The sequence below is a fragment of the Lacerta agilis genome, chromosome 9 (genome assembly GCF_009819535.1).
Source record: "Lacerta agilis isolate rLacAgi1 chromosome 9, rLacAgi1.pri, whole genome shotgun sequence".
In the NCBI taxonomy this organism is placed as follows: domain Eukaryota; kingdom Metazoa; phylum Chordata; class Lepidosauria; order Squamata; family Lacertidae; genus Lacerta; species Lacerta agilis.
In genome coordinates this window covers 74191124-74214980 of record NC_046320.1, presented here as the reverse complement: position 1 = coordinate 74214980, position 23857 = coordinate 74191124, and the positions used below count along the sequence as shown (strand labels likewise).

General features: G+C 53.2%; 1 protein-coding gene across 1 annotated transcript; it reads right to left on the bottom strand.

Moving 5' to 3' along the window:
* Window positions 1-5149: 5149 nt before the first annotated feature.
* Window positions 5150-23804, bottom strand: WDR54 (WD repeat domain 54). The gene is made up of 10 exons (XM_033161156.1): window positions 23787-23804; window positions 11911-12151; window positions 10853-10915; window positions 10618-10684; window positions 9413-9469; window positions 8558-8685; window positions 7733-7833; window positions 7212-7374; window positions 6441-6515; window positions 5150-5350 (listed from the first exon to the last, which is right to left on the bottom strand). The coding sequence occupies exons 2-10, from the start codon at window positions 12133-12135 to the stop codon at window positions 5219-5221; spliced, it is 1011 nt and encodes a 336-aa protein (XP_033017047.1). The 5' UTR covers window positions 12136-12151; window positions 23787-23804; the 3' UTR covers window positions 5150-5218.
* Window positions 23805-23857: the final 53 nt, after the last annotated feature.

The following is a 23857-nucleotide window of genomic DNA, read 5'->3' as shown; positions in this document are numbered from 1 at the left end:
AGGGGGGGTCCTTTGCGGCCTGCGCTGCACCTGCGTTTCTAACCACTGTGAGCTGAGCCTTGACGCTGCGACCTTTCTTACACAATTCAGTATTGGACTGTTTTAACCTTTTAATAAAAGCCTTTTGTATCGTGCTCCTCCTGCGAGAGACGGCTGCTGTAGCAGTATTTATTACGTTGGTGGCACTCCCTCTATCTGGCCTTGCAGCTGAACGAACAAAGAAATAATATTTAATATTTGCACCCTGCAAAGCATCAAACGTTGAAACCTCTATCCAGGCTGTGGATGTAGTAAAACCAAGGGTGGGGGGGGAATGCATTAAAAACACCTCCCCCTTCTAAAAGGTCACAGGCCTGGCTCTAGACTGGGAAAGCTTTTGCCTGGTGCCAGGCAAGTCTCCCTGGGCAGAGCGTCCCCTCAATGGGGAGCCACTGCAGAAAAGGCCTGTTCTGGTGATGCCACCCTCCGGGCTTCTGGTGGAGGGGCACACGGATAGGAAGAAGTGTGGCGGGCAGGGGGTGTGTGACTTGGAGCCTTTCTGCAGAGGACAGAAAAGACACAAACAGAAGAAAGCTGTTAGTTTAACCTCTGTTGTTGTTGTTGTTTGTTTTTTTAAAATATATTATAACACTTTATTGTTTAAAAAAACATTCACACAATTCACACATGCAACAAATATTACTACAAAATTACAAAAAAATTCAAAAAAACAAAAAAACAAAACAAAACAAGACAACACAAAAAATCAACATAGTTTCCAAAATTTAGAACATGCTTGTTGTCAAACAAAAGGACATTCACACAATTCACAAATCCAACAAATATTATACAAAATTTCAAAAAATTTCAAAAACAAAACAAGACAACACAAAAAATCAACAGTTTCCAAAATTTAGAACATACTTGTCAAACAAAAGGACTTCCAATTATCATCGCTGTATATATTAATTTTTACCCAAATTTCTCGCACAGTTATAAGCTTTTTATTCCCTTCTTTTTATCTCTTAACTTACTCTGGTTTAATATCTTATTTGGTTCAGTCTAATTCTGCTAATAGAAAGTTTCCTATACCATTATTCTCCATATACTTCTTAAACAGTTTCCATTCTTTATGGACTTTTTGTTTTGATTGTTCTGTTACCCTTCCAGTAGCTTTTGCTAGCTGTAGATATTCCATCATTAGATTTTGCCAGTCTGTAATATTAGTCAGTATCTTATTTTTCCAGTTCCTGGCTATTAAAACTCTGGCTGCCGTTATCCCATACAATAGTAACATTCTTTTTGCTTCTTTCAATTCGTTTGGCACAATGCTTAATAAAAATATTTCTGGCTTTTTCTTAAAAGTACATTTTAACAATTTCTTCAATTCATCATATATATTATTCCAAAATGTGCCAACCTCTGTACAGTGCCACCACATATGCATATAAGTTCCCTTCTCCTTCTCACATCTCCAACATATGGGCGATCTGTTTTTATACATTTTAAATAGCTTTTCTGGTGTTTGGTGCCACCTATACATCATTTTAAGAATGTTCTCTCTCGGGGAATAACAAGCAGTGAATTTTATATCTGTTAGTTTAACCTCTGGTTAACCTGACTGTCACCTGACATTTTGCTATTGCAAAATGATGTCAGTCTAAAAAGTGTGTCGCCAACGTGAAAAGTTTGGAGAGCTCTGGCTTAAAACTTACAAGGAGATTCCGACGAAACATCAGGAAGGAAGGAAGGTGGCGGCCTCTCCTTCCTCGGAGGTTTCTAAGCAGAGGCCGGGTCTTGAGCTACAATTCCTGCATTGCAGGGGGTTGGACTAGAGGAGCCTTGGGTGTCCCGGCCATGATCTGCCTTTCCAGCTGCTGGAGGGAAGGCAGGTGAATGGAGGCCTTTGCAGCTCTGGTCTTGAATGTCCTGCTGGCGATGGAGGAAGGGGTGGCAGCTGGGGGGGTCTTCCATCTCGCTTAAGAGCCATGCAGTGAGGCTGCCCCCAAAGGCGATGAAGCTCTGCCATGTTTGAGAGGAGCAGGATGCAGTGGCAGGGGAGGGGTCATCTCCCCCTGCAGCCATTCCTGCTTCCCTCTTCCCCTCCGCATGCTTATTTGGGAAATGGATGCAGGGAGGGTTTTCTCCCTTTCTCAGAAGACCAGGACTCCTGGACAGCCAAGGAAGCTGAATGCTGGAAGAGTCAGGATGGCTGAAAGGAACTGTGGAACTCCTGCCTGCAGGAGGCAGGCGACCTGGGTGGTTCCAATTCTCATTAATTGCACATATAAACAAGTGTAATATAAATCTCAAACATAATAATAGATAGGTACAACCATTCAGCTGTAAATATATGCCATCAACATGTGTCCATAAGTATCATGGGATCCACATATTACAGATCAAGGTCCCAAGGCAGGCCTATCGTACCTATCTATTATTATGTTTGAGATTTGTATTACACTTGTTTATATGTGCAATTGATGAGAATTGTGATTACTTTATCAGCCGGTTACGATCTTTGTGTGTTTGGCATAACGTCAGTCGTGACCTTGGTTCTTTTGGGTGTTATTTGACCTGGGTGGTTCTACAAAAGGGAGAGGTCTGTTGGCGGCTGGAGGCAGCCACGCTTCTGAATATCACCTGCTAGAAACTGCAGAAGAGGAGAGAGGATATTCCTTGTGCACAGAACAGCAGGAGTGGCTGAACCTGCCTGCACTTCCCCATGTTGCTAGTCCTCCTAGGGAGCAGGGTCTCTGCCTTTTGCCTTCTCCAGAAGCCCTTCTTGCAGCAGGCTCAGTGGCGGAGGCAAGAGAGAAATGTTGGCTGGGGCTGAAGTCATGAGTGTGCTGCTCCACGGAGCGCCTGACTTCCCTTGGCAAGCCCCGTCTTCTTCCAGGGCCTGCAGCTGCCTTCTGGCCCTGGGGGGCTTGGGCTGGAGCTGCAGAACAGCCCAGAGAGGAGCCCCTTCCCCAAGGCTCCGCCAAGCAGCTCCCTCCACCCCCTGCCCCCAGGCCCCTTGATGTGGGCAGAGGCGAGAGGCCTCCTGGTTTGCAGGAATCCTTTGCTGCCATGAGCAGGGCAGCAGCCTGGCCGCTTCTAGAAGAGCCCTGGAGGAGGAGGCTGCCCAAACAGGGAGAAGGCTGCCCTGCCCGGGCAGGGAGAAATGTGATCGGAGCCTGTTTATAGCTGGCCTGGCTGCTTCCAGCCACCCCCCACCCCACCCCACCCCCCGCCGGCTGCCCAAGTTGGCATTCCTCCACTTCCACACAAGCAGGAGCTGGCCTTGGAGTTTGGCCCAGAGGCTCTTTGTTGCTCTTCTGTGCAGTCAAGAGGGAAGCGCTGGGTTCAGAGGACCCCCTTCCCCTTGGTCCCCTTTGACTACAGGCGGAGGTCACCTGGGGGGGGGCACGTCCCTGGAGCGGCGGCTCCTTCCCTCAGTCTCTCCCCTGGGGTAGCGGAGCAGCAAGACCAGCCTCGATGTCCCCCCACTGTAACCCGAGAGGCAGCGATGTTGCTTAAGGGAGCCACAGGGCAGAAGGGCCCATCCTGCCAAAAGCAATGTCGGACGTGGAGGGGGCTGTTTTCTTTCTGGCTTGGACCGTTATATTATGCATTCCCATTTTGCAGCAGGGTAAAGGATTACCCTTTTAAAGGAAGAGCTGGGCAAAGTCATGGAAACCCACTCGGCACGCACTCCAGTGGGCTGGCACCTTATGCCAGGGTCTGGTTCTGGGGGTGCGCATGCAAAATGGGGCATAGCCAGGAAACCCCCCAACAGGTCTGGGGCGGGCCTTGCCCTCTGCCTCACTTACAGGCCTCTGGGAGGAGGGTGTGAGATCTCAAATTGCCCTTTCTGACTCCATTCATTCATTTCCCTGCCTCCCATGCAAAGCTGCAATCGCACAAGTTGTGAGACCGCCGTATCCACACACACGCTGTGGCCACGAGGTGGAAAAGCAAGAGGCATTTTCCCTTTCCAAAATCAGACAAATGCTTCCAGGCTGGTGGCTAGCAGTTAACATCTTTATTCATCTAGCAAAACACACTTCAGCTCATAGACAGAAATGGCGAAAACTCTGGACGCAAAACTCCTGGGGGCTTCTCGCTGCTCTTGGGCCAGGGGAACCTGCGAATCTCCAGTCCGCCAGGTGCCAGGAAAGGGGGTGGGGACTAGTCCTGTCCTGGTGCTGGGCTGATCCTCTACCTGGCGCTAGAAACAACCTAACATGGCTCCCTGCCCCCTGCATGGTTGGTTTGAAGAGCTGTTGCTCAGATTCTCCTTAACTTTCCGTTTCTTGCTACAGCAATACATGTAAAAAATAAATAAATGTGGCCATCGGTAGGCTAACCCTCCTGTGTAGCCTCTCCTGGTGGGAGGCAGAGAGCAGCAGGGCTGAGCTGTGGCCTAGCTGGAAAAACTAGTGCCCCCCCCATCCCAAGCAAGAGGCAGCTGCAGGGCGGGGGGGGGGGCAAGGCCAGGGACTCCCACCAGCACTTGGCCCTTTGCATCCGGGAGAAAAGCTGTAGGAGGGGCAGGCCTGGCGGTGGGGGGGGGGCAGGCCTGCACCTGGCCGTCCTTTCAGAATTGTGCCCCCTCCGGGCCAAGCGCCACTTCAGCCTGGATCCCAGCACTCCATGGGGCTGGGCGATGGGAGCCCACTTCCATCAGAGACAGCGGCCAACTTTTATCTGCCTGGTTGGGGCCCAGCACCACCCTTGACAAGTGCCTTTCTAACAGGAGGAAGAGGATACATTACTAAGATTTGGGGGGGGGGGCAGATGGGGGAAGCAATCATCCTTCCAGCGTGCCTGGGCAGGTTCTTCTCTCTCCCCCTTCAAGTTCTTTGGGTCTGTGAGTGTGAGGGCCCTGGGAAATGATTCTCGGCTCTTCTCCCCCATCCGCTGGGCAAGGATGGTGGTGTCCCTGGTTCTGGAGCCAGAGTGAGTGGTCAGCTGGGGGGGGGCAAGGCAGAGACAGCAGCTCCTTGGGGCTTTGAATAGCATGACGGTGAGAGCAAGGGGTGTGTGTGTCACATGAGGAGTTGTGCTCCCTGCCTCGCCCGGAGTGCAGACAGTGGAAGGGAGTGCTTGTGGGGCTGTGGCCCTAAAAGGGGGACAAGTTGGGCCCCTGATGCCTGTTCCCCTCTGCAGGATGCCCAGAGAGCCTGTTTCGTCCGTCCGCCTGTCCCCATCAGACCTGCCTCCAGATGGTCCCCTCTCCTGCGGCCAGGAAGGGCTACACCAGGACATAGTGGATTATCTCGCTGAGCTCGAAGCCGGTGACCGCAAAGGCACTGCCCTCAGGGTTGCAGAAGCGGGCGCCACAGATCATGGTGTCGGTCACGCATTCCGCGTGGCAGTGCTGAATCTGCGGAGAGATTTGGGGGGGGGGCGGCACGTCATTCTGGGCGTCTACCATAGAGGAACTCCCTGACCCCCATCCTCTGGCGGGGCCAGGAAGAGAGCGGTGGGCTTGCTGCAACTCTTCCTCTTCTGACTGGGGCACTGGGGGTGGGGGTGGGGGAGAGGGAATAAGCCACCCAAATCCCTTTCATCCTCCTCCTGCCCCGCTGCCCTTGGGAGGCCCTGGGCTCCCGCAGCCTCTGCCCTCTAGACCGGCTGCTCAGCTTAAAGCAAACGAGGATGTCGCTTCAAGGCTGTGCGGTTCATTTGGAAACCGATTGGGGAGGAAGCACCCTGTTGTTTTTTGAGGGGGGTGTTGGGCTGCCATGGGAAGGGCTAAAGCTCAGGGGCAGAGAGACTGTTCGGCATGGTAGAAGGTCTCCGATTCAATCTCGAATGGCACCTCGCAGGCAGGCTTGGAGGGGACCCTGACTGAAATCCCAAAGAGCTGCTGCCAGCCAGTGTTGACAGCACTCGGGATGGTAGACTTTTAGGCAACTTCCTGGGTTCCTAGGAGAGGAATGTTCCTGGATGGCAGGGGGTTGGACTAGATGGCCCTGGGGGGTCCCTTCCAACTCGACAAGGTTATGATTCTGTGGGAACAGAGAGGCAGAGCCGTTGGCCCAATCCAGCCACAGGGCTTCTGTCCCTCCTTTAAGGTTTGTCAGAAATGTCTGCAACTCTACTAGGGAACAGCGCCAGCCCCCCCCCCCCTCAGTGTGGATGCTCCTGTTTCCGCCAAGTTCCAAATCACAGGCCCGGGAGGAGGAAGCGGGTTGCATGGATGAGCCCCCAGCGGAGCCCGGGAGCCACATCCAGTGGTGGAGAATCCCCACTGAACACAATCCAGGGGGCGATGTGGAGTCCTCGGCCAAGGCGGAGTGTGGGGTGGGCGAGCAATTGGAGATATGCCCCTGGGAGGAGTGCCTGGAGGAATCCTAGAATCTAAAGAGCTGGAAGGGACCCAAGGGTCATCTAGTCCAACCCCGAAATGCGGGAATCTCGGCTGAAGCATCCATGACAGGTGGCCATCCAACCAGGCAAGCTAGCCTTACCTCAATGCCCTCAGTGTCATGGCTGGGGCTCAGTTTCCAGACTTGCACAAAGGAGTCCTCTGCTGCCGACAGGAGCTGTGCGGGGAGAGGAGGAGTCAGTGGGGCTCGGGCCTCCCTTTATTTATTCTTGTTTATTGAATTTATATACTGCCCTATACCTGGAGGTCTCAGGGCGGTTCACAGAAAAGATCAACATAAAAACCACAAAATCAACATAAAAACAACAACCCTATGACACACACCCCCAATAACCCCCTTGTGTTCTGGAACCCTGGCCTGGCCATGGCGCAGCTCTCCTGGGTGGAGCGACCGAGAGCATGAGCAAAGGGTGGCTGTTGCCAGGCAGAGGGAGCAGAAGCCCAGCGAGGCCAAGGGCAGGCAAGCAGGCGCTGGAGAGAGCCTCTCTCTGAGATGAGCGGTGGCACTTTTGTCACCACAGCTCCTGGCCCCTTGGCACAGGTCGTACGGATCCCCCATTCAGCCACTGAATTGTTAGTCTTTGCTATATCCTGGGGCAAGGAGTTCCACTGGTGCAGGCTCACTCCTGCCCAAACCTGCTGTCTGGCTTGTCAGTGGCCCAGTCAGAGGACGCCTTTCACATGCGATGGAGCCGGAAGGAGAGGAGATGCAACTGGTCTGTGCTTCTCCCAGAAGGCAGACACTTCCATGACTCTCTCTCCCCTGATCTACTGCACCTGCAGGGCTCCACCCTGCCCCACCATTCAACCCTCCTGAGAGATCCCGACTTCCTCAAACGCAGGATGGGCTCACCTTCCCCGAGAGGGGCGCCACGTCCAGGGCATAGATCCAGCGGGCGTGAGCGCGGACTTCCGCTCGCAGGATCCCGCTTGCTGCCTCGTACAGGCGAATGTGCCCGTTGCCGTAACCAGCCGCGATGACCCCGTTCCACAGCTTGACGGAGGAGCAGGTGCACCTGGACGTGGGGTGGGTATTGGGTGAGGCTCCTGTGCCAGGGGGAAGGCTGCTGCTTGGGGGGGGGGGGGGCAGCAAGAGCAACTGCTGGGCATGCAGGGGCCCCCAGGCTTGACCCCCAGGGGCACCTCTGGACAGGACTGGCAAAGAGGTTGGGCCAGCCTGCTTCTGCTCAGGCCCTGGAGTGGGGCAGGGCTGGCCTGGGTTCAGGGCAGTGTGCTCTGCTCCTCCCTTCTCCCCTGCCCCCCCCTTCATGGCCAGAGCGGTCAAGGCTTAGTTTCCATCTCTCTTGGGGTCGAGTGCTTTCAGGAGAGCCAAATTCTTGTCCCCAGAGCAGGCCCCTCTCTTTCCGCGCTTACTCAGAAGCTGGGATCTTGTTGGCCAGTGTGAACTTCTCTCCAGAAAACCAGACGCACAAGGCTCCAGAGTCATCTGCCGTCACCAAATCAGGCACTCCTTCCTGCAGCGGGAGGAAAGGGCAGAATCGGCTCACTGCCCCCACGACGCTTGGCCGCCACACACCCGTGCAAAGCCCATGAGGAGGAGATGCATAGCTGGGTACCATGCACTGCTGAGGGTGGTGCTTAAAAGTCTGCAGGACTTCTGTCATGACATGGCATGGCCACCTGTCAGGGATGCTTTAGCTAAGATTCCTGCCTTGCAGGGGGTTGGACTAGATGTCCCTCGGGTCCCTTCCAACTCCAGGATTCTATGACTTCTTTGGTGTGATCCCTTGCCGCACGGAGGATGCAGACAGGGGACCCATGTCTTGGCCCATGGCCTCTTGGCTTGCCACAGAAGCACCCTGCAATGATCCTCCTCCTAGGGTGCCCCTGCAGTGAACCTGGAAAGCCAGCTGTGCAGACTTCAGACCAGGCCTTGCCAGTCGCGTGGACTGCGGAGAGGGGTTGGCAGCGCCAACCAAAGCACCCCCTGACCCAGGCACACTCTGCGGGTGACCGGGAGAATAAAGCCAGCTGTTAACTCAGGCCAAAGGACTGGGTGCAAAGCGCCTGGGGCCAAAATGGGACTCCATCTGCTTCCCAACGAGCCCAAGGAGATAGCAGCAACCAAGGCAAGGTGAGGTCACGCCCAGGTGAAGCAGCAGCAGCTCCCCCCGAGCAGGGGGCTTTGGGGGCCCTGTGGGAGCAGCACCCACCCGGCAGCTCCCGGCTCCTCCTTACCGGCTGCTCGCACAGCTCGGCGCCAATGTCGGTGATGGAGTCGCCATGCTTCTCGAGGACTTCGCTCAGTGTGATGTTGGTGCCTTTGGCAGGGACATCGAAGACGAGGACGGACCCCAGGGACGTCCCTGCAGAGCGAAGGCAGGCAAGGGGTTTCTGAAGCAGCAGTCACTTCACCTGCGCAGGAGCAACCTCCCACCTGCCCAGGTGAGCTCACCGTGGCAACCCGTTCCGCACCAACCTTCCTTGCAGCCCTCTCCCGGGGGAATCTGCCTTCACGCAGGGCGAACAAGTCTCTGGAGTTATCTGGCGATCCTGGCTAACTTCGCAAAACAGTGCCACCAGCTTTCCATTCCCACCGCCAAACGCTGGGGTCAGCAAGGTTTACCTCGCTTGGGCCGGTTCACTCCAGCGGAGATCCCTCCGTCAGCCGGATCGTGATTTCTGGCGTCTGCGCAGATGCGATTTCCGGTGTCGCGGAAGCGAGTCCCTGTGCCGCGCTGCGCCAGTTTAGTGCAGCACTTGGGGACTCGCCGAGTGGGCGGCTCGGTTCGGGGGTGGCTCTTGGGCAGGTTAAACGACCCCCGTGGGCTGCTTGTGGCCCATGGGCCTTAGGTTGCCGGCCGCTGGCCAAACGTGTCTCCGTGAAATTCAGCCATGACGCCAATCCCTTCTGCAACTGCTGCCACTGACACAGCAAACTGAGGCTCCAGGCATTGCGCTTCTCAGAGGCTCGACTACTCTCACCCACAGCAATGGGGTTACCCCCCTGCCCAGCAGTGCCTTTGCCTGTCCTCAGCTCTCCTCCCCTGACCTTCCCCCCCACCCACCCACATTTCCTTCCTGCTTCCTCACCTACACAAACAAAGCGCTGTCCGGTTGCCGCGATCCCTCGAGCAAACACGGCCTTCCCTGGAAAGGAAAAAATGCAGAGATCAGGCGGCTGCAGAGGCCCAGGGCTGGCTGGCTGGGGGTCTTTGCCCCAGAGCTCCCTGGGGGTGAAAGTGCACCCCTCCAAGTGGGCAGGAGACATGTGCCAGGGAGGTGCACTGCCACGTCCCCAGCAGGAGGAATCAATGCAAATTCAGAAAAGGGATGGGCTTCTAAAAAGTTCAGCTCCAAGGCCTCTTCTTCTTCCCCTCCATTCTCTGCTTCTTCTCAGACCTGCTGAGACACAACTTCAGAGAAGACATCAGGACTAGAGGGAAAGAGAAGGAGCCTACAGGAATATGAGACAGGAGGATTCCAAACTACAAATTGTATCTGAGGGGAGAGCCTGCCCCACTGGTAACTGGTCTCCAGTGTTAAGAAAAGAGGGTGTTTTATAGCTCCTGTTTTGGAAATGTGATGTTTGTTTATCTATACAAGTATTTATATACTGCTGCATCATAAAAAATATTTCACAGTGGTTTACATAAAACAAGCAATAGATTAATAAAAAGTTAAAAGCAAAAATACATTAAAAACAAACATCATCAGAGCACTGTGGAAAGTTGTACTTCTTAATGGACTGCATAGGCCTGGCAATGAGAAGAGAAGTCTCCCTGGAAAAGACCCTGATGTTGGGAAAGATGGAGGGCACAAGGAGGAGGGGACGACAGAGGACAAGATGGTGGGACAGTGTTCTCGAAGCTGCCAACATGAGTCGGACCAAACTGCGGGAGGCAGTGGAAGACAGGAGGGCCTGGCGTGCTCTGGTCCATGGGGTCACAAAGAGTTGGACACAACTAAACGACTAAACAACAACAAGGCCTGGCAAAACAGAAAGGCTTTCAGCAGGTGTTTAAAAGTTGGCACAGAAGGCGCCCACTGAATTTCTAGTGGCGGCATGTTCCACAGTACTGAGACAACTTGTACTTATTGTTGAAATGTTTTGTGTTTTTTTAAAGGGAGGGGAATATCTCCTGTCTTGGACAAAAAAGGTGGAACCTGCTATTGCTGCTGCTTGAGATAGGAAAGCTCAATGGATTTTCACTGTTTGAAATATGGCAAGCCCACTTTTGCACTCGCAAACAGGTGCCCTTCCCAAGAGATCCTCCTGCCAGGAATAGAAAGGGTACCTGGGGGTGACTCCAAGCCCTCCAGGGCATGCCAGTAGACCATGATGGACCCGTCCGACTCGTACATCTTGGAGGAAGGGGGAAAGAGCAGAGAGAGAAAGGTAAGAGGCGCTGGAGAATCCAGCAGGCAGTTCCCAGGGGCTGGTCCGCATCCCAGAAGACGGGGTCTGGAAGGTCACTGGCTTGGGGCCTTTCTAGGGCAGTGGTTTCCGTGGCACCCGGCTCCATTTCTCACCTGGATCCCCTTCCGTGAAGTCAGAACCAAGAGGACCCGGGAAGGGAGGACACACCAGGCAGCCTGGAAGACAAGGGTGCAAATAGAGGAAGCAGGAAGACGCAGGGTTCCCTTCTCCGCCCCCTGCCTGCTTCCCCTTGGCCAAAGAGCAAAGCACAGAGATTGAATGAGGAAGGCAATGCTTCAGAGTGCGTGCAAAGCGCCTTCCAACTCTTTCCTCCCTGTGGAGTAAATGCAGCCAAGGCAACCAGGCTGCCATCACCTGTTAAGCACTGAGCTGTCCACCTGGGGGCCAAAGAGACCTTCTCCTCTCCCAAGCTCTGGGCAAGGGGTCTTACGTGGACTTCCTCATGTCACCTGTCTGGGGTGAGGAGCCAGCCTGCTCCACGAAAGCTGGAATGCAAGGACACCAGGTCCTCGAGGGACAGAGGAGGACTCAACTTGCTGGTGGCAAGAGCCGTTCAACAGCGGAAGGTGCTGGACTCTCCTTCCTCAGAGGTGCTTAAGCAGAGCAGTTGAACAGCCATTGGCCAGGGATGCTTTAGTTGAGATTCCTGTATTGCAGGGGGCTGGACTAGATGACTCCCTGGGGTCCCTTTCACCTCTACAGTTCTATGATTCTACGTCTGTGGGGAGCAAGGCAAGGAGATCCAAGGAGGCTGCCTGAGATGCCACCACGCCCACAAGCCACACCACAGAGCTAAAAGCAGGCCTAGAAAAGTGCCAGCGACTGGCTCAATAGTGAAGGAAAGGCATTCTGCACGGGCTCAGAGGCACTGCCATCTCTGTTGTTCCTTTTGTGCATTCTGGACTGGGACTCTGATAGAAAGATCTGTGGCTGAGTTTAAATAAAGCCCTGCACTTCTGGCCAGGCAGCCTCCTCTCCGCCCCAGCCTGTTCCGATCACCCTTTCGATCAGCATGTTCTGGGCTGACCAATGTTGACGCCTCAGGGTGCCGATATTGGCTTCTCAGTGACAGCAGAAGAGCAGCTGCCCTGTGGGGAATTGATCGGCTGGGGACGGGCTCTCCTCCCTCCCTCCCTGCCAGCCCCGTTACCTGGGTGATGATGGAGGCCCCGACGCTCAGGCTGCCCTCCTTGGCCTGCAGCTGGCGGTGGGAGAAGCTGAGGCCGTCGTCGGAGGCGCTCACCATGCTGACGGTGCTGCCATGCACACTGGCAAAGTAGGTGAGCTGTTTGGCTGGGAGGGGCAGGACGCTCATGTTGTTGTACAGCGCCAGGCTGCTGTCCTTCAGCAAGATGCTCTTCTCTTTACGATACATCCTGCTTGGGGGAGACTGGAGGAGAAAGGGGGGGGGAAGGGGCATGAGGCCAAGAGGCAGAAGAAGGAGCCCGAGACAGGCAGCAGCACAACTTGAGAGCCTCCAGGACTGGACTACAACTCCCATCAGGCCCAGCCAGTGCAGCCAGTGGTCAAGGATGATGGGAACTGCAGTTCAGCCATGAGGGAGGTCCACCTATGTGCTAGATTGTGAAACTGGGTGTTCCACAATCTGTAGCGTTTACCAGGGTCCGGCAGGCTTGCATTGCGTTGCTTTGCTTTCTGTGCCTGCCCACTCCTGGCTATTAGCAGAGTTCAAAGCCACAGCGAAAGCTTGTGTGTAACTGCCAAGACAGCACAGCAATAATTCACAGAAGCGTTGTCGTCTTAACGAGCTGAGTTTATTTACAAAAACAATAAATCTTCTCCCGGAGTGCTCAGTTCCATGACTGCTCCGGTTGGTGAAAACGAAACAAAAAAAACCAGCAGACACAGACAAAGACCAAAAGCCCGTATGTGAGCTGCCCACACAGTGTCTAGTCGAGTCCACTGGGACAAGTATAACAAACTTCCTAAAGCAGACTGGAAGACTTTGGGGCTTTCAAAAACAGCTTTATCCCCAACTTGGGAATCTTTTATGAAACTTGCTTCCATGGGTGTTCTAGCACCCTTGCAGTCAGACATCCTTAACTTTCCTAGTATCTGCTCAATTTTGCCTTCCTGGCTGAGCATGAAACTACCATCTTCAATCCTGTTAACCTGTACTCCTGGGTAGTTTTTTACCGGTCCTAGGTTCTTGTGTTTAAAGTATTTGCCCAACTCTTTAGCAAATTTTTGCCCCTGTTTCTGGCTCCTTGCCAGAAATATGTCATCTACAAAAACTAGCAGTAGCTCCTGTTGCTCCTGAGAGCCCTTCAGATACAGGCAGCTATCCGCCAAGCTTTTCTGGAAACCCATTTTTTCCAAGACATAATTGAAATACAAATTCCAATTTCTGGCCGATTGTCGCAGACCATAAATTGACTTGTGGAGCTTCCACACTAGATTTGTACCTTCCTCTTCGAAACCTGGTGGGGGCAACATATACAACTCTTCTTCCAAATTTGCATTTAGATACATCTATATCAAAATGATGCACAGCGAAACCTCTTTGAGCAGCTGATGCTAGAAGCATGCGAGAAGTGGGAGCATAAACTTCTGTAAAATGCAACCCCTTCTTCTGTGTGAAACCCCTTGCGACTAGCCTTGCCTTATATTGTGGTTCACCAGATATTGTGGGTTTGAGTCTATATACCCACCGGCTGCCAACAGCTCGCTTGCCCTCTGGCAGAGGTGTGGTACTATATACTCCTAGCGATCTCATGGAGTTCAATTCCTTCTCCATCGCTTCCTGCCATTTGCTAGCTTCCTCTGGAGGTAACCTCTGAACCTCTTCAAAGCTTTCTGGCTCACATTGAGCCATGCAAGCCCACACACTGGTTGCTGTGAACCGTTCGGGTGGTTTACCTTTTGTTGTGAGTGCTGACCATCTTAGCACAACGTCAGGTACCCCCTCTGACTTCTCTACATCAGAGTCAGACCTCGTGTCAGAGATCTCACTCAGTGACTTACTGCGTCTCCGTGTCACCTCGTGACTGGATGTGGGTGATGTAGGCTCACTTTTTACTTCTTGTCTCACTGCTCTTGGAGTTACCGGGCTAGGTACTCTTTCAGGTTCCTGTACTTCTCCTTCCTCATCAACAGACATATCTAGACTGTCTAGGAGAATATCAGGATTCCCGTGAACACGCCTCCACCCATCCACTCAGCACTTCTACTAATGTAGATACGTGACTGGTCCCCTTCTGAATTCACAAATCTCCAGCCCTTACAATTTGGCTCATAGCCACAGAAAATCATCTTCCTTGATTTGGGGCTTCCCTTCCTTCTCTTGGACTTGGGAAAAAGAACATAGGCTTCACAACCAAAAATTCGGAAGAAATGCACTTTGGGCTTCTTGCCATACAGTACAAAATAGGGTGTGTCCCTCACAACAGAATTGTAGGCCCTATTCAAACAAAAATTGGCAGTCCGCCAGGCTTCCACCCAGAAGCGTTGGGGTAAATTAGCATCAAAAAGCATAGCGTCCGCAGCTTCCCCTAACGTGCGGTTGCGGCGTTCTGCAACACCATTCTCCTGTGGACTGTCAGGATAGGTCAATCTGTGCTTAATGCCCTTTTTTCGAAAGAAATTCCTCAGATCTGACCCTAGGAACTCCCCGCCTCGGTCACTTTGAAAGCTTTTCACTTTTAGGGAAAATTGAAGCTCAATTCCAATGACCCATTCCTTTATCACTGAGGCCACCTCCCTCTTGTCCTTCAATGGGATCAACCACGACATTCTGGAATGGTCGTCAACAAGAACTAGAGCATAATGGGATCCGCCAAGACTGGCGGTAGCCATTGGACCACTCAGATCCATATGAACAAGCTCAAAAGACCGTGTGCTTACCCGTTTTGACCTTGGGTAGCTACACTTCTTGACTTTAGCTCGTTTACATGCTCTGCAGTCGAGAAATTTAGAGCATGACTTTAACTTGCACCCGTGAGCACATTCTGGTACTTTGCTCACATATTTCCAGCATACATACGCCATTCTTCAATGCCAGAGATGTTGACACCTATCATGCACAGGAGCATTGACACACTGTGCTTGCGCTGTATCTGGGTTACTCCTTTCTGTTTGCCCCCTCCCATCTAGGACAAACAGCCCATCCTTGCTTCGGCTTTTCACACTAACTAGCACTACCCCCTCTTTGGAGATAGAGCATGTGTCACCTTCAAAACAGACCTTAAAGCCATCTCTTAGCAATGCAGACACTGATAACAAACCACTTGTCACGCCAGGTAACACATAAACATTTAGCTGTGCATGCAAGCACTGCATAAAATAAGAACCAGTAGAAGAAAGTGTCCTGGTGCTTCCATCTGCCAAGTTGACTTGCTTCTTGTCAGCAACTTCTTTGCAGTTCTGTAACTGTCCACCAGGGCATAGATGGTCTGAGGCTCCCGAGTTGATGATCCAAGATAAACTGCTGTTCTGTCTACAGGTGGGTAGCCGTGTTGGTCTGCCATAGTCAAAACAAAATCAAAAATTCTTTCCAGTAGCACCTTAGAGACCAACTGAGTTTGTTCTTGGTATGAGCTTTTTTTGATTTTGCTGTTCTGTCCTCCCCGGACTGTTGCCATGGCAGCAGACAAGTTCTGAAAAACCTTGTCTCTTTCCAAGCCTCTGCCACGACCTCTGGCCTCCTCTCCCCCTTCTGGGTTGGTTGCCATGGGAACTTAATTGGCTGGCCTTTGATGTCTCTTGCCAGGTGCTGTTTCTAGCCAAGTGGGAGGGAGAGTTGCAGCAATAACATCTGCTTCCAACATAAGCGTGCACAGTGGAGGAACACAGTGCTTCCAACATAAGCGTGCACTGCTTCTTCCCAAACTGCATTCTTTGCGAGCACAGCCACTCTTAGAAACAGAAACAGCTGCTTCTTTCTGGCGTCTTTGCTCTTCATCTGAAAGTCTCCCCGAAACATAGTGCAGCATCAGGTCAGCAGTGGGCATAGCCTCAAACGTGAGACATAAATGTTCAAAACTCTTATCAAGGCTGGATAAAAGAATATACACCATAACGTCCTCTGCAAACTCAATTTGGTGTTGCCACAGCTTATGGAATGCAGCCAAAATGCTAGCAACATGTTTTCATGCTCTCTCCAGGCTGCAGCCTCAACTCAAACAGATGCCTCATAGCATGTAGTTTTGCTCCAGCTGTTTCTCTCTGGTGCACACGTACTAAATTTTGCCAAGCCTCATGTGCACATGCAGCTTGCTGGACGTGGGGTAACTCAGAAACATCACAGCTCATCACTATGGCACAAAGCGCTTTCTGATTTTTGCGTCTTGCTGCAGCAGCTGCATTTAGCTCTGCCTGCGTGGCTCCATCAGGAGCAGGCGCTGGGGGGGCTAATGTACAATCCCAAAGATCCATCCCCAAAAGCCAAAACCTTGCACGCTGATGCCATTCTTCCCAATTTTGGCCATTCAAGGGTGCAAAAGGTGGAGCAAAGCTGTCCTTATTGCCATCCATCTCCCAGATCCTTTGGGGCTCTTAGCGTACTCACTCAGTAGCTCTCCTGGCTCCCTTCCTGGGCTGGAACGATGGCTGCTTTCACTTCTGTGTCCATCTTCTGCCAGCGAGTTCCAGTGCCTTATGCCGACTGCATCAAAGCAGGCTTCTCCAGCTGGCTGCGTGGGCGCCTTGCAGCTAACACTGTGCTATAAATCACTTCCATAACCTGCTAGATTGTGAAATTGGGTGTTCCACAATTTGTAGCGTTTACCAGGGTCCGGCAGGCTTGCGTTGCGTTGCTTTGCTTTCTGTGCCTGCCCACTCCTGGCTATTAGCAGAGTTCAAAGCCACAGCGAAAGCTTGTGTGTAACTGCCAAGGCAGCACAGCAATAATTCACAGAAGCGTTGTCTTCTTAACGAGCCGAGTTTATTTACAAAAACAATAAATCTTCTCCCGGAGTGCTCAGTTCCATGACTGGTCCGGTCGGTGAAAACGAAACCAAAAAAAACAGCACACACAGGCAAAGACCAAATGTGAGCTGCCCACACAGTGACCAGTGCGTCACAGCAGAGCACTTAACTCTTTTAGGCTCTGATACTCTCCACACTATGATGGATGCTTGAGATTCCCGCATTGCAGGGGGTTGGATTAGATGGCCCCTGGGGTCCCTTCCAACTCTTCAGTTCTATGAAGGTCTGGGGAGTCCTCCCCTCCACAGGTTCTGCAGCCCTGGACCACCACTACCACCTGAGCCGCCAGGATTGCGTTTGACATCTTCTGCAGAGTTTGGAATTTCCGCCTTGGCCCCTGAGAGGTGCCCTGAGACTCCATTTTTTAATGTTTGATGTTTTATTCTGTTTTTAATATTCTGTTGGGAGCTGCCCAGAGTGGCTGGGGAAACCCAGCCTGATGGGCGGGGTATAAATAAATTATTATTATTATTATTGTTGTTATTATTATTTATTATCTTTGTGACTCCCTTCCAGGCAAAGCGTCCCTGTGCTTCTTTTGCATACACTTAAGCTCCAACTGAAATATCAGGCGGTTCCAATTTCCACTTCACTGCCATTTCACTCCAACATTCCCTCCCCAAACCTTTCACACTCACGTGTGGCATCAGAATTACACATCAAGCGTCAGGTGCTGGATTCAGGATCCACAAAGGCTAACACCATAATAAATTTGCTGGACATGCACAAGATTCTTCACTGGTTTTGTCTTAAATATGCATGCGTTAACAAAAAATGAACGCCTGCACGCACATATGAGGAGGGAGGGAGGGAGGGAGAGAACAGGCCATGACTCTGGGTGCCCCGCACTTTGTCCCTTGGGATCCGTTACCCATTCTTGGCTCAGGCTCAGCTGCACGCAAGCCCAGACGGGAACCTTCCTGTGGCTTCATCAGCTGCAGAAGCCCAGCTGCCTCCCTCTGCCCCCTCCCTGCCCTAACTCAGCAGGGCCTGATCCACCAGAACGTCCCTCTGCACCAGCTCGCTGGCAGGGTGCTCAAGGTCGTATGCACAGTTCTTCCCCTTCCCTGTTGTGTTTTCGCAGCTACCCTGCGAAGGGAGGCGAGGCAGAGAGGGTGGGACTGGCTCAGGGTCTGCCCACCAAAATCCATGCCTGAGGGAGGATTTGAACCTGGGTCCGGTGAAGTGTTTTTGATTGTTGGAAACGCTTCAAACCAATTTCTGCACACTAACGGAGCCCGGCACACTTCCTCTGCGCGTACCTGCTGAAGCGCTTTTCCTTGCTGCCGTCTCCTGTGCTATTCAGCAGAGTTTTCTTTTCTTATCTTCTCTCACGCAACGGGTGGTGTGCATGCCAGCATATTACAGACAACAGAGTCCGGCTTCTTTCTAATCTAGAAGCTTTATTTTACAAGGCATAAATCATTACATTCCGGGAGAGTCGCAAGCCATGTTGGTGGCTACTCCCTTCTCTCCGTTCTCCGGAAAACAGAAACAGAAAGTATCACATTACAAAGTACAACAGTACACAGAGCATCCGGTGACGCTCTTCCTCCTGTGGGTGGGACAACCGGTTGAGCTTGTTAACTCTAAAAGCTCCAAACCTCTACACCCCCTCTTGTCCCGCACACAGGGGCGTTGTAAGCTTGCAGCTTACCTCACACAAACCCTCACAGAACTCCCCATGACGTTAGAAGCTCAGGGGCTTCGTGAACCCAACCCTCTGGTTCACCTGACCAGGACAGTACTTCAGCTTCTCCAAGCCGGTCTGAACGCACACGTCTCGAAAGAGAACGTCTAGGTGTTTGGGTCTGGCCTTGACTTGTCCAGACTCTGCCACCAACAAACAGAGTTGGTTGTCCTCCCAAACCATCACGGGCAGGCAACTCTGAACGCAGATCTCTTGGACCAAACACCTATAGAACTCCAGTTCCCTGCAAAGCACTGACAACGCACTGTACCTGGCTTCTGCACGAGAACGAGCAATGAGGCTCTGGCACCGGGACTTCAGCCCGCCTAGAGCTCCTCCACACTGTACAACCATTTCAGACACAGATTTCCTGTCCTCGGAATTTGCCCAACCGCCGTCGCACCAGCGCGTGAGCTGGGGCTCACCGGTAGCTGACAAATCCGGGCAAAACTCCTTAGTCTCCTGCAAACTCTGGAGCACTCTCACCATGCCATTCCAGGCATGCATGCTGGGATTTGCAGCCACCTTGCTGAACAGATCCACAGCAACTGCTATGTCAGGTTTGCTCAACCATGAAGGAAACAACAGCCTCCCAGGAGCTGACCTAAACACCTCGGGGCTCTCGAACTCAGAGTGTTCCCCGGTCTGACTGTCCTCACCTAGACACGTCTCCATGGGTGTTCTGACACTAGCACATTCAGACACTCTGAACTTCTTCAACGACTGCACTACCTTGCCAGTCTGATTGAGCAAGACACTACCGTCTTCGGCTCTGTCTACCTGCACACCTAGGTAAACACCAACAGGGCTTAGGTTCCTGAGCTGGAAAGACTGACCAAGCTCCTCTGCGAACCGTTGCACCTGTCCCCTGGTCTCCACCAGGTAAAGCATGTCCGCACTGGACTGCAGAACTAGCTCCTGCTCTGGGCTTACTCCTGCCAGAAACAGGCAGCTATCAGCACAACTCTGGCTGACACCTAGCTTTCTCAAAGCTTCTTGCACGCCTGAGGACCAATCTCTGGCTGACTCCTTCAAGCCAGTGATTGCCTCGTGCAAAATCCACACCTGATTTGGCCCGTTGTCCTCGAACCCTGGCGGAGGTACCTCGTACCTCTCCTCATCCAGGTCGGAATCCAAACAGGCATCCAAACCAAAGTGGCTTGCCTCAAAGCTGCTTTGAGTCGCGACCGCTAACAGCATGCGCGTGGTTTCGCTTCTGAGAGAGAGCGCGTCCAGTACCTCGTAACAATGGACCCCCTCCTCCTGAGTGAAACCTCTGGCTACTGACCTAGCCTTGCACTGCAACTCGCCAGTTGCTACCGTCTTGAGTCTGTACACCCAACAACCTTCTGACAGCGTCGTGGTTGTGCACACACCCAAAGACCTCATTGAGCTTACCTGCTCTACCATGGCATCATGCCATTTCTGGGCCTCACCTTGAGATACCCATTGAACCTTCACGAGGCTCTCCGGTTCACACTGAACCAAACAAGCACTCACGCTAGTGGCCGTGAACCTTTCGGGCAGAATCCCTTCAGTGAATCGTGCATACTGCTGTGATACCACTTCAGATTCTCCCTCTGCTCCAGTTGCACTGGACTCCACCTGCACGTCCTTGACGTCAGGCATCTCACCTACAGACTTGCTGCGCCTGTGCATCCTAACTGAACCACCCAAGGATGACGTTGGCGCGCCTTTGGGCTCCTGCTTCACTCCCAAAGAACCCCCCTCTTGCCCCAGGACGAGACCTGCGCCAGGCTCTCCTGGAGAAGAGTTGCCACACAAAGAGTCGCCAAGCGTGGCCTGCCTCCTAGTCCGTGACATAGGAGTTGCGGGTGCACTCCCAGGCTGCTGCCTTGGAGTCACCACTAGCTGCGCTGCACCCTGGTGATGACCGGGAACTCGGCCCGAGCCACCAGCAGGTGCCAAAACCACGGCAATACCCCCTCTTGGGGCTGATCCACCTGGACCACCACCGCCACCAGCAGGTGGCGTATCTGCCTGTCCATCACTGACAGGACCATCCAGAACATCAGGGCTTCTAGGGATGTGTTCCAATCCATTCTGCTCAAAGAATTCAGCACTCCTGCTGACTAGAACCTGGGTCTGGTCACTATCTGGGCTAACTAACCTCCAGCTACGCAAGCTGGGTTCGTACCCACAGAAAGACACTTTCAGAACCTTGGTACCACCCAGTTCCACCCAGAACACTTGTGGAAACTCTGCATCCAAGAGCATGTCTTCAGTGGCAGCATGCAGCATCCTTTGCTGCCTCTCTGCAAGACCACATACCTGTGAAGAAAGCAGGTTAGTCACACTGTGCTTACTCCCCCTCTCACTGAGGACCTGGGAACAGCCTACTCCAGTAGAAACCTGCTGTTCCACTGCAACCAGTGGTGCTGCCTCAGTTGCCTCCTTGAGCAACGCAGACCACATGTGGTGAGAGAAAGCATCAGCCAAACACTCAGAACAACACGCTCCCCCCAGGTTAGCTTCTGGCTTCCCTTCAGAAACAGCCACATGAACCAGGGAAAAGGGACGCGTGGTTTCCCTTTCAGACGTGGGGTAGCAGGATGTCGACTCCTCGACCTTGCAAACCCTGCAATCAAGAAAGCTGTTACATGCCCTTAACTTGCACCCTTCAGAGAACTCAGGCTGCTTCAGCACACTGTCCCAGTGGCGACGTGCCAGCCTTTGGTACCACTGACACAAACATAAGTGGTGCACGGGCACACTGGTGCACTGAGCAAACATTCCATCAGTGCCACCTCCCCCTGTTCTGGATTGAGACTTCTTAACAGCAAACAGCCCGTCCTGGCTGCCTTTCACGCGTAGAAGCATCTTCTGGCCCCTGCAAGCAGAACAGGTGATAATCACAAAACAAACAGCAAAAACATTGGACAGAAGGTTTGATATAAACAGATACACAGTTATGTCAACAACCAAAGAAAACGCCAGTTCTGTCCCTTGGATCTGTCCCTTGACTGTTTTGAACACGACATACTGTCTCTGGCATCCAACAGTCAGTTCTTCAAACTGCTCTGTAGGAGACTCGCAGTTCCTCACATGTCCACCAGGAGGAACGACAACGACGACGACGGCAACCATCACACGCAGCCCACCAGGGTTGGCCTCTCTCAGCGTTGCCTCGGTGACTGCATCACAACAATAGGCATCCTCTTCCGCCTGGGCTGTGGTAGAGCTGTTGCGATTCTCATAGCCAGTACCACACGTCATGTCCTTGGCCTTATCTTCAGCCATGCACGTCAACAAAAGACCAGGTGCAGGCTACGTGCCAAAACACAGCCTTTACACTGGCTTCAGACTTGGAAACAGCCCCTCCCTTTCTGGGAGCAAAGCCCACGCGATCTGGCCCCCCTCCTGCTTTCCATGGCACTGTTGCTTCTCAACAGCCATAAGCCGAGCTGGGGGCAAGCCTTCCAAAGCCACTTCAGCCAGTCCCTCAGCCCCGTGAAACTGGGCTAGGGTCTTCTTCCAGGCTTCACAAGCACTGGCCAGACCTTCCTCCTCACAGGCGTTGGCCAAAACATCAACGCTCTCAGGGAACAGCCCTCTGCATTGAAGCTGTGAGGCTGGAGGTGCTTGCAAACAAAAGCTTCCCTCCTCCTTGCTGGGAATGCTATGACTCCCTCCATCTTGCCCAGGGGTAGCGTACTCACGAATCTGTAGCTTCTTACCCGGCTCCACAGATGGGGGTTTCACCAGAGAGGTACAACTGCTTTTGCAGCCCTCGATCTGGGCTTCCCTGCTGCCTTCCAACCTCTGGCAGCAGGTTTTAGGCTCCTGAGCCATTCAGCAGACTGCTGAATGCTCCTGCTGGCAAAGCAAACTTTCCTGGATGCTCCATCACAGTCCAAGCCAGGGAGGCACTTCTCAGCTTGGCACACACGTTCTGGATCCTTGGAACTGCTCCAGAATCAGTCCAGAATCGGGAAAAGCTTGGATCCATAACCTGAAGTGTTTTTGATTGTTGGAAACGCTTCAAACCAATTTCTGCACACTAACGGAGCCCGGCACACTTCCTCTGCGCGTACCTGCTGAAGCGCTTTTCCTTGATGCCGTCTCCTGTGCTATTCAGCAGAGTTTTCTTTTCTTATCTTCTCTCACGCAACGGGTGGTGTGCATGCCAGCATATTACAGACAACAGAGTCCGGCTTCTTTCTAATCTAGAAGCTTTATTTTACAAGGCATAAATCATTACATTCCGGGAGAGTCGCAAGCCATGTTGGTGGCTACTCCCTTCTCTCCGTTCTCCGGAAAACAGAAACAGAAAGTATCACATTACAAAGTACAACAGTACACAGAGCATCCGGTGACGCTCTTCCTCCTGTGGGTGGGACAACCGGTTGAGCTTGTTAACTCTAAAAGCTCCAAACCTCTACATCCGGCACCCTGAGCACCCCTCAGGAACACTTCCAGCCTCTAGGGTGGGTTTATTTGGGGGCGGGGGCATAGCTGTCAAGTTTCGGATTTGAAAATAAGGGATCAGCAGCCTCAGTCTACGGTTCTCAGGGACAGTCCACGCTGCGGTAATCCCGCCAGGCTACAAATTAATTTACACCAGGAAAGAGCTCTCAGGAAAGAGAACTTATTCACACAGCACACGGTTAACCTCTGGAACTCCCTGCCACAGGGAGCAGCGATGGCCACCAACTTGGATGGCTTTAGAAAAGGATTAGGCAAAGTCATGCAGGAGGAGAGGACCACTGATGGCTTCTGGCCAGGTTGGCTCTGCTCTGCCTCCAGTTGACAGCTATGGGTGGGGGGGGGGGCGGTGTGCTGCAGACATAGGCAAACTCGGCTTATGCCTGGTGTAGCGAGAGAGAGAGATGGGCCAGGGGGCTCCTGCTGCTGGCGATTCCCTCCGGGTCCCCCTTTGCCCTCGGAGGTGCAGCCGGGCGGCCCTCCGTGCCTTCGGGAGCTGCTCTTCTTCGGCCGCCGCCGGTGCCTGAGGTCGGGCCAAGAGCCCGTGGGGTGTCGGAGAGAGACTAGGGTTCAAATTCACCTCGCGGGCGCGTGGCTGCCTCTCTGGGCCCCGACCTACCTCGCAGGGGGTGTGTGTGCTGGGGCTTCAAAGAGGAGCAGCTGGAGCTCCTTGGGGCGAGAAAGGCGGGTTCGCCCCCTCCCTCTTCCCAAGGGCCCTCCGCTCCCTCCCTCCCCGCACTCCGACAACTAGCTCCTCAGGGCCAGCCTCCCGCCGGGACGGAACAAGTCACCGCCGCGCAGGGCGCATGCGCGCGCGCGCTCCGGCTCCGGGGGGGGCGTGGCCAGGCGAGTTGGGGCCCCGGGGCTACGAGTCAGGGTCCCGGCTCTTCCCGGCCCCCGCGACCCCCTCCCCGGCCCGCGGCGGCCCCCTCACCCGCCGCCGCCGCCGCCGCCGCCGCTCCCCCTCCGGCGTCCCTTCCTCTCGCCCGCTTGCCTCGCTGTCATGGAGACGACG

Coding starts and splice junctions, on each gene's coding strand:
- WDR54 (XM_033161156.1), bottom strand. CDS start 12,135: ATGTATCGTAAAGAGAAGAGCATCTTGCTGAAGGACAGCAGCCTGGCG. Junction 10,916..11,910: donor GGGCCTCCATCATCACCCAG/GTAACGGGGCTG, acceptor CTTGTCTTCCAG/GCTGCCTGGTGTGTCCTCCC. Junction 10,685..10,852: donor CTTCACGGAAGGGGATCCAG/GTGAGAAATGGA, acceptor CCTTCCTCCAAG/ATGTACGAGTCGGACGGGTC.